Raw genomic sequence first — 13,880 nt, forward strand, 5'->3', positions numbered from 1 at the left:
CATGCAACTCCGGGAGCCAGCCTGGACACTTTGCTAAGCGGCTGCGACTTGTCCCCACCAGGGAAGTGCGAATCCGAAACCCAGACACAGGAAGCCAAGCTAAGGGGGACACGGATTCTTCAGGATATGAACCAGGCTCCTTGATCTAATGATGCCTGAAGCCCACCACGGTTCTTACATGAGCATTAAAAAAAAAAAAAAAAAAAATCCCTTCTGCTTGTCTGTTGAAGGAGGGTGTCAGCCCTCGCCCAGGCCTCAAGGATCACAGGATTGCAGGGCCACACTGGACCCTGGCAAGGAGCCTTCCTTGAGCTGCCCCCCAGGCCCCTCAGAGGGGACCTGTATCTGTCCCCAAGCCTCAGTGTCTCAGCCTTCCAAGGTATACAGCTTTTTCTCAGCTTTCTGAACCTGTTTTCACATCTGTACAGCAGGGTAACAACGTCACCTGAGCCAGTAACACAACACCCTTGATGAGGTGACCGTGTCAAGGCTGGGGTGCAGTGCTTGGCACGTGCTCATCCCTGTGTGCACCTGGCAATGCAGTCTTCGCCAGTGGGGGACAGGCACATCCACCAGTGGATTGGGCCTACGTCTGCTGCTCGGCCCAGTGTCCAGCACAGGGCCTAGAGCCTCAGCTGGGAGCTTCAGCATCCTCACATGTGCACGGGTCTGTCAAGTGCAGGGCCCTGAAGGGTTCAGCAGGACCTCTTTCCCTGACCACGCTGCCCTAGCCCTGACCCTTCCTCCTATGGGTCCCAGATCTTCACCACGGAGCGGAGCTCGCCACTTTGATACACAGTCTCACACAACTGTTGTTCTACTTTTCCTTTTTTTTTTTTTTAAATTAAAACAGCAATCAGGTAACTGCCCCGACCTATCAGGGATAAAACCCTGGGCAGTCCTTTCTTCAAAAAATATATATTTTCTTTTTTTTTTTTTTTTTTTTAAACAACACCAAAAGCAAATCCACAGCCCCCGTTGAGCCGGTCCCCAAGGAGAGTGAGCTAGACAGCTCCCCTAGCACCTCTCTGAGCAGAGACCTTGGGCCCATCCCCCTAGACCCCAGACTGAGCAGAGACACAGGGATCTCCACCTGCTGGTCCCTAGGGAGTGGGAGAAAAGTGATCGGCTCCAAACCATGCAAGAAAAACCAGCCAAACCCACAAAGCAAAAGAAAAAAAATCAAGAGGATAAATTAAAAAAAAAGTGAAAACCCCCTCCCGAGGCAGTGGGCGGGAGCTAGGTTGAGCCCGTGTGCCCTTAGAGGCCTTATTCGCCAGTGCCAGGGTGAAGGCTCGGGTGGCTCTGTTGTCTCACTCATGGGGACTCAGGAGGATTCACATGGCTCATCCCCCGAGTGTGTCTCCCCCCAAATACTGAAGCCAGGACAGAGGCATGGCCACCCTAGGCCAATGTGTGCAAAGTCCATTCAGTCAAGAGATTAAAAAAATATACAACTTGGGTGGCATCCAGGGCTGGGCCACGGCAGTTTCCCGCACACGGGCACCGGCTGCCTTCTCTGTGAGGGGCAATAGGGTCTGCCATCCAGGCCCCTCCAAGTCCAGGATCTCGGGGGCTGGAGATGGGGTCCTTGAAGCAGCAGGGGCAGAGGCACTGGTGGGGTCCACAAGGGCCTGGCTGAGGGCCCCAGTGGTCTGGTTCTTTGGCACTTGGGACCAACGGCCTGCTATCGAGCCAGGCAGGAGCAGCCCCCTCGATTCTTCCCCCAAACCCTCAAGGCTGGGGTGGCAGTAGCTTCTGGGCATGGGCAAGCACTGCCCCAGCAGAGGGGGCTGTAGGGTGCTGGAGGGCCCAGTGCAGTCCATGGCCCTGCCCCCTATGAGTCCTCCCCCAGGATCTCCTTCACGAAGGCCGCAATGTCCGTCTTCTTGGTTTTGTGCAATGTGAAGAATGGGTGCTCCTGGTGGGACAAGAGAAGACAGTCACCTTGGGTAAGGGTTCATTGGCGAGGCAGAGGGGTAAGGAAGTGACGTAGAGATGCTCCTACATTCCCCAAAGCACCCCCGGCCCCCGTGTGCTCCTGCCCGGGACACTACTCTCTCTGCCTGACGGACTCCTACTCAGCCTTCCAGGACCTCCATCTTCAGGAAGCCCTCCTTGCTTGAGACAGCGTCGATGGCTTCCTCCCCTGCCCTCCTGCAGCCATCCCCTGGCCACACTGAGCTCACTCTTCCCCACACAAACCCCTGGCCAAGGCGAATGCTCTCTCCATCAGCAGGTATGAACCTTTGTCAGTCCTTCCAAGCCCAGGTCAAATGTCACCTCCCCTGTGAAGCCTGCCCTGATACCTTCGGATAAAGTGGCTCACCTCCCTCCCCCCGCCCCCATCCCTCTGCACCATCTGTGGGAGCACTGCCTGTGTGCCCCTCCACCAAGCCTGGTGTGGAGGAGGGAGGAAGGAGCCAGGGTGTGTTTGAGTGAACTGAGTACCTGAAGGAACGAAGACAGAGGCAAGCCGAGGGTGCTGCCATCCCTGTGCACAGGTATGCAGCCCTCCCCCCGAGCCCCGCCAGTCTACCGCTCACGCCCCACACTCACCATCAGCTCCAAGTAGCTCATGCGCTCCGCGGGGTTCTTCCTCAAGCTAGGAGAGAACAGGGCAGGCTGGAGCCAGGCTGGCATGACAGAGGTCTCCAGCCAGCCAAGCCAGGTGGGCTCCCCGCTAACCAGGCAGTAAGGACACATGTGCTCCTGGGGCTCTGGGAAGCAGGGGTGGGACTGTCCTGGGGAGCCCGTGGGGATGGAGTAGGATCTGGGGGTACAAACTACAGACTTGGACCAAGCTTCTCTGCCTCTTGGGGTATTCGTTTTCTTATATCTAGAGCGATCCAGGAAATCCTCAACGCTCTGATACCAAATGATACTGAAATGCAGTAGATAACAATCACGCACACATGGGGTCCATAATCAGGAGGGAAACTCCTTGTCACGGGTCCTGGGGCCCGGAAGGCCCTGTGTAAAGGGTCAAGGTGACAAGCTGGTCCATTTGCCATGCTCATTTGTTTTCGGTCTTTTTTATTTTCTCATAAAAGAAATAAAGGATAGACATTTTCCTCCAAGCATCCCTTTGCCCACGATACTCAGATATGTCGATGGTTTCTGTCCTTCACTTCTGAATACCTTGTATTTTTATTTTTCAAATCTCTGTCAAAATCCAAGCCTTGGGGGGGGGGGGGGGGCCTGGATGGCTCCGGTCAGTTAAGTGTCTGCCTCTTGGTTTTGGCTCAGGTCATGACCTCAGGGTCATGGGATCCAGCGCCCCTTTGGGCTCCATGCTCAGCAGGGAGTCTGCTGGAGATTCTCTCTCCCCCTCTGCCCCTCTTCACCCTTCCCTCTCTCCCTCCCTCTCAAAGAAATAAATCTTAAAATAACAAAACAACTCCAAGAGTTGGTCAGAAGAATTTACTTTGCATTACCACATATCTCATCCCTCTGCAGTTACGCACTTCTTGTTTGATGTAATTATGGGCAGGGAACATGACCTGGATGACTCTGCCTTCTTCCTTTTCCCTGTTTCCTTTTCAATCTCAAACATATTTTTTAAATAGAGCTCCCATGGGCATTCTTTACCTTGGTACAAAGTTCTACGCGTCAATAAAGCAACTCTGTCTGCTACTCAAGTCCTCCGTCTGCTCTTTGTTTTCTTTTCCTGGCTGCCTGGTCTGTCCGTCTCTAGAAGGACTATTAAAATCTCCCCAAGGACCATAGTTTGCCACAGTTTCCTTATGCTCTATTAATGCCTTGCATATTCTGATGCCATGCTGTTTGGTGGTTATTTGCTAACGGAGGAGGGGACTGGGCACCAGGAGGAGCTGGAATTGGGCCAGAGTAGGGAAGGGTGCCACCTGGGGCTTGGGGGGGGGGGGGTCTCAGAGCCAGTGCAGGGCTGCAGACTCACCACTGTGCAGTGAAGTCCACGAACTCAGGAGAGAAACGGTCGGCCGGGAGCTGGGGAGATGGCTCTTCCACCACCTGCTTCAGCTGCTGGAACGGAGTCCCCCAGGATTCATACGGAAACCGTAGAATGGCCATCTCAATCTGCAGTGGGGGCGGTAGCTCTGGTCAGATGCGCACACACTCTGCCCCCAGGAGCAGGGCATTTGGGGAACCTGTCTGGCCTGGCTTGCCACCCAAAGCTGGGCCACAAGGCAGGTTGAGGGGCAGACACATGACATCAAAACGAAGATGAAAGCCGGGGGAACAGCAAGCGTTGCTTCCTCTGACCCAGCCTGCACACACTGGCTCAGGAAGCAAATCCAGCCCGGAGTTGTGACTGGTTTGAGCATCATCAGGCTTTCAAACAACCTAAATTCAGAAGGCTTTACATAAAAACCCAAGTGCCAGCTAATCTGGAAAAATCAGAGGCGCTGACAGTCCCCCAGGGCAGCAGTCGGCAAAGGCGGCAAAGGCGTGTGGGACAGGCAGCAGCTTCCCCGCTCACCACACGCCACCCCTCCCTAACGTCTCCACAGGGTCTTAAGTATCTGCTGCCGTTTATTTGGGTAGTTGTCATTATGCCAGAGCAGGCAAAGGGGAAATGAAATTATCCCCGTCAGCCTGCCTCTCCCCGAAGCTGGAGATGCTGAGACCTGCGTTTGGTCAGCTCCTTTACTTTGGCAATGGCCCCCTGGGGCCCCATCAGACACTGAGGTTTGCAGGTGCTCCTTCTACTCCCCCCAACCCTCATCAGTGGCCAGCAGGACCCATCTCCAAGGTCCCCTCCTCCGGGAAGACTTCCCCCTCCCTGCGGACCCCCTGGACTCCCTGCAGGGGACACTGAGGCCGCCTGGCCTCTGCACCCGTGCCAGACCCCTAGCCACATGCCTTGCCTACAGTTGGTGGGAAGTCATTTGTGGAAAATACCAGCTATCTAACAACAAACTCTGGGTTGATTCTGACTGCTGAGTTTAAAAAAAAAAAAAAAAAACCAGGTCAGCCCAGGCCCCCCGCCTGAAACAGCAGAGAGACTTCTCACTGACAGGCCATAATCACCATAATGAACACAAGAGACCTCAGCTCAAACAAATGCTTCGTGTTGGCAACTGGCGCCTGAACAGCTTACTAATTATTGTGCTAAGAAAGGGCCTTCCCATTAGGCTAAAGGCCCCTTTCTAGCCAAGATATAAACACACCCCACAGATGGAGGGTGTGCAAAATGCGGCAGGCACGCTTGTGATCTGGTGTGGGGTTTCACAGGACAAATTCAGGATGCTGTTTCCTAGAATTGTCACCGATTCCAAGTAGCACAAGTTAGGATCCTGTGTGGGTTTCCAGGAAAGGACCTAGGGTCCTACCAGACTTACAATTAGGAAAACAGAAAATTGTCCAGACTCTTGACCCCGTAATCCATTTTCCTGGTAATTTTTTCTAATGAGCTCAAAAGATGAAAAACAAAACAAAACAGGCTCTGAGCAGAAAAATGCATGGTATGGTGTGATCCGTAACAGTGAGTATTAGGAAGCAGTCTAAACACCCAGCACCAGGGACTGGCCTGCCACGGGGCGGCTGAGTCTCAGCCATGACCATGAGGGCCATGCTCGGAGACCCCACTCAGGAATTCATGCGATCAGCACTTGACCAAATACTTGTTATGGTCAAGAGCCTTCCCGAATATCATCCCATGTCTTTATGTTGGTGGCTGTGGTCAAGTGCCCACAGAGGGCTACCCGGCGGGGGTTCTGAAAGAGAACCACCGAGAGGGGCAGGCCTGGCACCCAGTGCCTCAGAGGTTACTCCTCCAGGTCAACCAGGGATTTCAGATGGAAGGGAAAAAAAACAGAAACAAATAAAACGTCCCACATTAGGGACTGGCTGTGTAGCTGGTGGCAGATGGTTGTGGCGTCCCTTGAAGAGATGCCTACAGGGGTTTCTAACAATCCAGAGAAACATGAGTGATGTGATGCTAAGTAAGAAAAGCAAAATAAAAACCATAGATGTTTTTTAGAAAGAGGCAAAATGTCTAGAAGGAAATGCACAGTGTTGGCACTCGATGGTAGGGAGAAGGGGCTATGTGTCTTTGAATGGAACCATGATGATTTTTTTTCTTCTTTTTACTTTCTCTCTGTGTTTTTAGAGAATGTTTCTATTACTTTTGTAACTTTTGGGGGAAATACCTAACCTCCACCATAGCAGCCAGTCTCCTACGCCGCCAGCACAGCTTCTCCTATGTGTGCATGCTAGTACCCATCCAGACACAGCCTCTATCTCCCCTTGACCCTGGCATGGCCTATGACACTTTGACCAACATAATTAGAAGTGACACTGTGCCAGTCCTGGGACAAGCAGTTCAGAGCACTTCTCTCATGGAAGCCAGGCACCCCAAGACTTCAGTAACCCTCGGCACCACGCTCTGAGGAAGCTAGCGGGCAGCCAGCCAGGAGGAAGTCACGTGGAGGCCCCACATCTCTAAAGCCTTCTCAGACCTTCCAGCCCAGCCCTGACCCCAGCCAGAGCCAGGTGGCATAGAAGAACTGCCTGGCTAGTCCAGCCCGGAATGCAGAAATGTGAGAAACAATGAACTATTGGTGCTTTACGTCTCCAGGCTGCGGAGCAGTTTGTTACACAGCATCTGCTAGCACACGGGTGCCCAAATTCTACCAGAGACATCAGAACGTCAATGGGATGTGGTGGGTCCCCAAGAATGACAGGTGGATGGATGGATGGGAGGGAGGGGCGGAGGGAAGGGAGCGGGGGTGTGCATGTGGCAAGTGCCCAAGTGGGCTCTCTAACATCCAACCAGCTGTGTATAGTCTGGAAATCCAGCAAGAATCTGCTCTTATTTTTTTTTTTTAATTTATGATAGTCACAGAGAGAGAGAGAGAGAGAGAGAGAGAGAGGCAGAGACATAGGCAGAGGGAGAAGCAGGCTCCATGCACCGGGAGCCTGACGTGGGATTTGATACTGGGTCTCCAGGATCGCGCCCTGGGCCAAAGGCAGGCGCCAAACCGCTACGCCACCCAGGGATCCCTGCTCTTATTTTTTAACTCAGGAGTTGGGAAACTCCTATCTGCAGGTATAATGTGCACTTTTAGACTTGGCACATTCCCCTCTGCTCCAAAAAGGAAAATGTGTAATTGAAAAATGATAGTGCTGGCAGTAGTAAGAAAAATTGAAGATATCACCCAATTCCCATTTTCTGACAAAACAATTTTGCTTTTGATCCTTTCCCACTCACTGAGCACAGACACCACTTGCATGAGGAGGGGGATTGGGATAATAAAACTGCATTATCAGGGCACGTGAGTGGTTTGGTCAGTTAAGTGTCCCCTTCGGCTCAGATCATGATCCCAAGGTCCTAGGATCGAGCCCCACGTCGGGCTCCCTGCTCAGTGGGGAGCTTGGTTCCCTCTCTCCTTCCTACTGCTTCTCTCTCTCTCTCTCTCTCTCTCTCTCGTTATCTCTGTAACTATCTCTATCTCTCTCTCTCAAATAAATAAATAAAATCTTTAAAAAAAACACACCAACCTGCAACATCAGCAAGATCTAAAACATCTACATTGGCCCTGAACTCCCACCCACCTCTTCTCTGGCCTCCCCTTGAATGTAGCCCCGCAGGCACACACTAGGCACACCCCCACCTCCTCAGAAGCTTGTGCTGCTCTGCTCCCACCCGAGTCTCTCCTCTCCACACCCCATCCCAAAGGTATTTTACTGGTCTGGTTGTTGATTACTGATTGTACCCTGTCTCCAACACCAGGAGGCCAAAGGAGCTGGGGCAGGGAGGGTGCTGACACCATGGAAATGTCGACACCACGGACACTTCCCATTAGTTCGAATGGTTGGGATGGGGACAGAGGCCAGTGACCCCTTAGCCAGCTGAGTCAGTCCCTTGTGCATCCTGGGGCCACCATCACAGCAACATTTTCCTGGGTACCCTGGCAGGGGACTAGCATCCTGGTCTTTTTTGTGTCCCTTCAGCCCATTCTCCACATGGGTACCAGAATGGGCTTTCTAAATTCATACATAATCAAACCTTGACCCACTTCTGAGCCAAGCCCTGACTCAGCAGGGGCAGAGATTCACTGTGCAGTTCAATAAAAAAGGAGAGGCACAAAGGCTTAGCCCTCCTCCTGGACCTCAGATGTGGCCAAGCACCCGCCCTCAGCTCTCCCAGTGCCTACAGCCCCAGGACTGACAGCCCACCCACCCCAGCCCACCACACTCCAGGAAATGCATGACAACCTCACAAGTGGCAATGTTTCCACACTGTGAAAAACAGTATTCTTAAGATTTTTTTCCATTTTGCTTTGTAAATTATTCGGGTACCAAGAATTCATTGAATTTGGAATTGGCTGTGATTTTTCAACAAGCACCATGAGCTCTGGGGCAAGTCTAATAGACCACTTATCACACCTCCCCCCTCAGGAAGGGGTTAACACCACTATACATACTCCCTTAGATACAGCATCATTTTTGATGACACGTTTTCCTCTCAGATTGTGAAGCCAACACTTTTTTCCAGGCCTAAACTATTTGATGGGCCTGCCTGAAGCTCCTGGACTGAGCATGCCCCGCCCCCCACCTTGGTCCCCAGGCCCCACCCAACCAGCAAGGGCCAAACCCAGCTCCAAGTAGTTACCATGGTGATGCCGAGACTCCAGACATCAGACTTGACATTGTAGCCCTTCTGGTTAAGCTCTGGGTTGATTCTCTCGGGCTGTAAAGGGGATCAGTGAGGCATGAACACCCACCCCACGGTGAGGGGCCAGATAGGGGCCACGCAAGGTTCCCTCAGCTAGGTCTTGCTTCTCTAATCCCAAACAGAAGAGTCAGGCTCATCCTATCCCCCTCCCCACTGCTCCTGAGCAGGTGAGAGAAGTGAGGCCAGTGAGCACCAGAGTTTGGTGGTGAAGGCCCAAACCATCCTCACTGGCACCGTTGCCCACGGAGGGAGGGCACCCTCAAGACACTGGGAGAGGGGTAGGGCCTACACTAATCCCACAGGTTACCTCCCTGTAAGTGTTCATGAAACTTATCATCCAAATGGGCACATTGGGGCACAGCTAATAACAGGGGAGAGGGGGGCTGCTTGGCCAAGCTGGGCAGCAGATTACCCCCGCTGTGGTAGGAAATAGAGAGCCTCAGGGAGGCCTTGTCCCCAATGGACAGAGGACATGGCCTGAAAATGCTCTCCCAGGCAGGTGCCTCCTGAACCTTAGCTGTGGCTGGGGACTCAGAATGGTATGGGGACCACTCACAGCCATGTAGGGCTTGCAGCCAGCGTCCAGCGTCTTAGCCACAGAATCCACCAAGTAGCCACTAATCCCAAAGTCGCACATCTTCACGTGGCCCTCCTTGTTGATGAGGACATTGGACGGCTTCACGTCTGCCAGGGATAGAACACATCTTCTGTGCCTTCAGGGGTTGTGGGGCGTTGCAGGAGGCCAACAGGCTCCTCGATGCCACAACCACTGCAGGGGCACATGATACCAGGGCAGGGGGGTAGAGGAGACATGAGGTTCTACCAGGTGCTCTCCCAGTCCCAGGAAGCAAAGATGGGAGCAGAACAGCAAGAACACGCCCTGGCCACTGGCCACAAGTGGGGATGGACATGAGCTTCTACCTGGACCCCATCTTTGTGCCTTGTCAGCACTTTGGACACAAGGTCCAGAGGGGGAGGCTCATCCCGGCTGTGCAGCCAGGACTCTGCCTGTTTCCTGGTGGAACCTCTAGCCCCGGGGTCCTCCTGTGCTGGGGATCTGCTGGGGGACGGCACCACTGACAGGCTGCAGACCCGGAAGCCCCCCAGTGTCCAGGCTGAGAGGCTGGGCATTTCGGCCAGGAGGCACAGGGCAGCAGCAAAAGCACGGGACACGGAGGGGTCTGTGGAAACACAGAGCCCAGGCTACAACTCGAGGTCCATGCAGAGCAGGCTACAGGGCATACAGCAGGGACTCTTCCAGCAAAAGCATATATAACACACGAGCAACCTCCATCCCTTCCTACAGGGCATGGGCATAAGGACAGAAATGCACAGGAAAAGGACCAGCAGGTTCCATGCTGACCTGCCAACAGTGGTGACCTGGGGGCAGGGGCTGGGGTGGCCGCAGAGCAGTCAAAGCCGGCTCGGTCTAATGCACTTGGTGAAAAGCAATATGCCTGGGTGAGTGAACCACTCAGAGTGAAAGGGAAGGATCTACCACACACACAACCCGCGTGAGCCTCAGAAACATTAGGCCAACGGAAAGAGGCCGGAGAGAGGCCATGTCTATTTATGCGAAGTTCAAGTATAAGTAAAACCGATTTGCTGTGGGAAACACCAGACAAGATGTGGAGAGGGGACATAGGGGCAGGGTCTGACCAAAAGAAGCACGGAGAACTTTCTGGGGTGGGGTAGAAGGTGGGACATCTTGGGTCTTGAAAGTGGCCAGGGTTATGTGGGTGTAAACTCTGAACAGATTCATCAAATGCTAGCTACGGATCTGTGTGTTTCATGATACATAAACAATATGTCAAAACAAATTCAGTCAGCGTTCCCAGGATGAAAGCCCCATCACTGCTCCTAGTACCAGCAAACCACCGAGGGACCTAAAGACAACAGCTGGCAGAAGTGACAGTGGCCTGGACTGGGAAGCAGGCTCAACTCATGACCCTAGTGGGCACACCACTCACTACTTATCACCTGAGGTTGCACCCTCCTTGCAGCCTGCAGGCCCCTCCCACACAGTCCGCGGTGGGGCACTGACCTCTATGGATCACCGACAGCTTGCTGTGCAGGTGCTCCAGAGCCCTCACGATCTGGCGTTCAGAGCAAGAGGAGAAAAGACAAGGCTATTATTCCTAGTTGCATCAAGCACAACAGAGCTGTGAGACCCCCTAGCCGTGCCCATCTGTCTCCCTCTCACCCATACACACCCACCCCGCAGCTTGCCGGGCTCTTGCCCACATCCCAACCTTCACCCTGGTGTGTGGCCACCTCAGTGCAGACACACCCAGCCTCCCACTTTTCTCCCACCCACCCGACAGGTTAGGGTCTCAGGTCCAAGCCTTTACAGGGAAATGATGTACCCGGAGAAGTACCCCAAAGATCCTGACTCAGTACTCTGGTATGGCATGTTTTAAAAGTTCCCAGATGTAGTCAGGACTGAGAAGCATTTCCTTTTTCCTTTCGGCTACCAGGATGCTCAAGCCCAGTGTTATTACCCTGCTCTAGAAACATCTTACCTCAAAAGGCAAACAGTGTGGATGCTAAGCTTCCTCCCAGCATAGCTTGCGTCTCTATGAACTGCCTCAGGGCATTTTTGGCAGGAGGAAGTTGTAAATACTAAGTCATTTTGTAAAAAATAGTGTAGACAGCTCAGGAGTTGCACACAAAAGCTAGAGACCTGAGATCTGCCAAATCGGTGTGGCTCTGGTAGCCCCAGGATCTGGGGTCTCCTCAGCAAGAAAGTTCTATGCAGGGTGGGAGAGCTGGCTCCCTGCAGGGCAGTTGCCCAGGCGCAGGGCCCTACTAGGGATCCAGCTCTGCCCAAGCTATCACCTTAGTTTGGGCTTTGCACTTGCTGGGGTAGGGCTGGGGCCCCTGGCTACATACCTGGAACCCCCAACCCCTCCCAAGCCCAAGGCCACTTACAGACACAGCAATTTCCCCCAGGATGTCCTCTGGAATGGTCATGTTTTTATCGAGCACCTTCCGGTAGAACTTGTCCAGGGATGTGTCCATGAGCTCCATGCAGATCCACACATCTCCCTGTGGAAGGACACCTGGAGGTCAGCCTGTGTCAGCCCGAGGCTGTACACCAGTGTCTGGACAGCCTGTCTTGGTGCTGACTCCGCACATGCCTGGCTCTCAGTAATGGTCAGGCCCCTCTACTTCAGCCCACAGAGATTTACCAAGTTGGGAGGTTTACCTCCTACTCTGCACCCCAAAATTTTCTACTTTTTTCTCCACCTTCCATGCTTATGTATACTAGTGGGCAGTACACCTGCCAGCCTTACCCAGCTCTGTTGCCTCTGGTCTCTTGCACCTAATCCCTAATTCCATGGTAGTTTCTAGAAAGAAATGACTAAAACACACGCCTAATTGCGTCCCTCCGAAAGCGGGCTCTCAGGCCCGGCTGCAGCTTGGGGCCATGACCCAGCCCTGCAGATGCTCCTAACCTCAACCACTGTGGCCCCAAACACACATGGGGTCATCCTCGCTCTGGCCTTGATAGACTGCTCCCTTCTTCTTCTGCAGAGCCCGGCCTCCCCAACTCCCAGCTCCCCCACAAACTCCTACCTATCTTCCAGGACAGTGTTTTGAGAAGGCTGGGTATGGCCTCTCCCTGGGGGACTTAGGGATTATGTGGCCCACATGCCTCCCTTGCAACTCTGACCCAGCACACAGAGAGGCCCAGGTGTGCGTCTCTTCCCATCAGCAAGAGGAGCAGCCTGCACCTGGCCCACAGCAGGTGCTTAGCCAACCAGACTAGTGGACAATGAGGCGCTGACCCACCACTGGATCCACAGCACCAAGCATGCTTGGGGACGGGTGGATGCTCAGGGAGCAGCCAGCAGGAGCCCGTCCTTCCACTGCAACTAGCCACACTCCCTGGCATCACCCTTGACCTCTCTCTCATCCCACAACCCATCCTTCCCACAGACCAAGAACTGGACCTGCGCACACCTCCTTGGTGCCCTTGCTCGGAAGCCCATGCTGCCAGCCTGGATGCTAGTGAAGCAAGCAGGTGGTGCCAGAGGCAGAGGGAATGCCAGGCCCTAGGTCACATCATTTTATCTTCATGCATCTTTGTGAGGTGGATATAATTACTGCTCATTTCACAGACAAGGAAACTAAGGCAGGAAGCAGGAGAGCCAGACTGCCTGAGCTCCCAAAAACTCTGCATGCACCATCTCACCCACTGCTGTGCCTAGTACCTGGCACACAGGGGACAGGGGTGCTGAGCAAGCATCTGTGGGGGGCCCAGCATGAGCAACAACAGATTGTAGGGTAGCCAGAGTGGAGCAGGTGTACAGAAGGAAGGTGGGATGGGGCAGCCTGAGCCCCCAGCCTGCAGCCCAGCACCCACCTCCCACCCTCCCACCAGGGCCGCACCTCTCTGAAGAGGGCCCCATAGAAGGTGACAGTATAGAAGCAGTCGACCGTCCGCATGTTGATGTCCAAGTCCATGAGCAGACGCTTCTGCTCCTGTGAGTTCACGGTGGCCCGGATCCGCTGCGGGAGACAGGGTCACAGTTTAGGGGCCATGAGGCAGAGGGTAACCACCTCACCATCCCCTATAGGAAGACTAGGAGCTCCAACGGGTTCCCACAAGCAGTACCACCAGCTCGGCCCCTCATGCTTCCTCCATGAAGCCTCCCCTCCCAGGTATCCCGTGGCCTGGAGCTCCCTGGCTGGCTGGGGCAGGGATGGGGTGGGGCCCTGCTTACCTTCACAGCCATGATGGTGCCACTCTGGGCATGTCGCACCTTCTCTACCACCCCGTAGGCTCCTCGGCCCAGCTCTGAGATGGTCACCAGGTCATCGGCCTCCACCTCAAAGTTCTTGGGGGACAAATAAAAGAGAGACCACAGTCAGGAGCCTGGAGTCACTCTCCCAGTGGAGTGCTTGGGCAGCAGGAAGAGGAAGCAGCCAGTCAGTGAGATCTGAACTCAAATCCTACACCAACCACCTTCTGCTGCATGACCTGGGGCAGGTCACTCAACCTCTCGGACTCCTCACCCTCTATAAAGCAGGCATAGCCAACATCCAAGGCTATTGCAAGGTAGAAATAAGACCGCCTATGAAATGCCCCCAGCTGGCACCAGGAGCACAAGAGACGCCCTTTTCCTCTTGCCCCCCACTCTATTCAGGGGGTAGGACAGGATCATTCACTCAACTGGTATACCTGTTGGTATACTCAACTGAGTACCTGCCA

At 53.9% G+C, this 13,880-nt stretch overlaps 1 protein-coding gene across 1 annotated transcript in view; it reads right to left on the reverse strand.

Annotated features, from left to right (window-relative positions):
* Positions 1–810: 810 nt before the first annotated feature.
* Positions 811–13,880, reverse strand: part of MAP2K3 (mitogen-activated protein kinase kinase 3) — a 29,674-nt gene continuing 16,604 nt past the window's right edge. The window contains exons 4-12 of the mRNA XM_077892286.1: positions 13,393–13,506; positions 13,058–13,177; positions 11,594–11,710; positions 10,707–10,758; positions 9,219–9,346; positions 8,600–8,677; positions 3,920–4,059; positions 2,560–2,605; positions 811–1,921 (exon numbers count right to left, since the gene is read on the reverse strand). Coding sequence (XP_077748412.1) covers positions 1,838–1,921; positions 2,560–2,605; positions 3,920–4,059; positions 8,600–8,677; positions 9,219–9,346; positions 10,707–10,758; positions 11,594–11,710; positions 13,058–13,177; positions 13,393–13,506 — 879 coding nt within the window. The 3' untranslated portion in view covers positions 811–1,837. The remainder of the gene's footprint in view (positions 1,922–2,559; positions 2,606–3,919; positions 4,060–8,599; positions 8,678–9,218; positions 9,347–10,706; positions 10,759–11,593; positions 11,711–13,057; positions 13,178–13,392; positions 13,507–13,880) is intronic.

Source organism: Canis aureus, chromosome 3, assembly GCF_053574225.1.
Source record: "Canis aureus isolate CA01 chromosome 3, VMU_Caureus_v.1.0, whole genome shotgun sequence".
NCBI classification, from domain to species: Eukaryota; Metazoa; Chordata; class Mammalia; order Carnivora; family Canidae; genus Canis; species Canis aureus.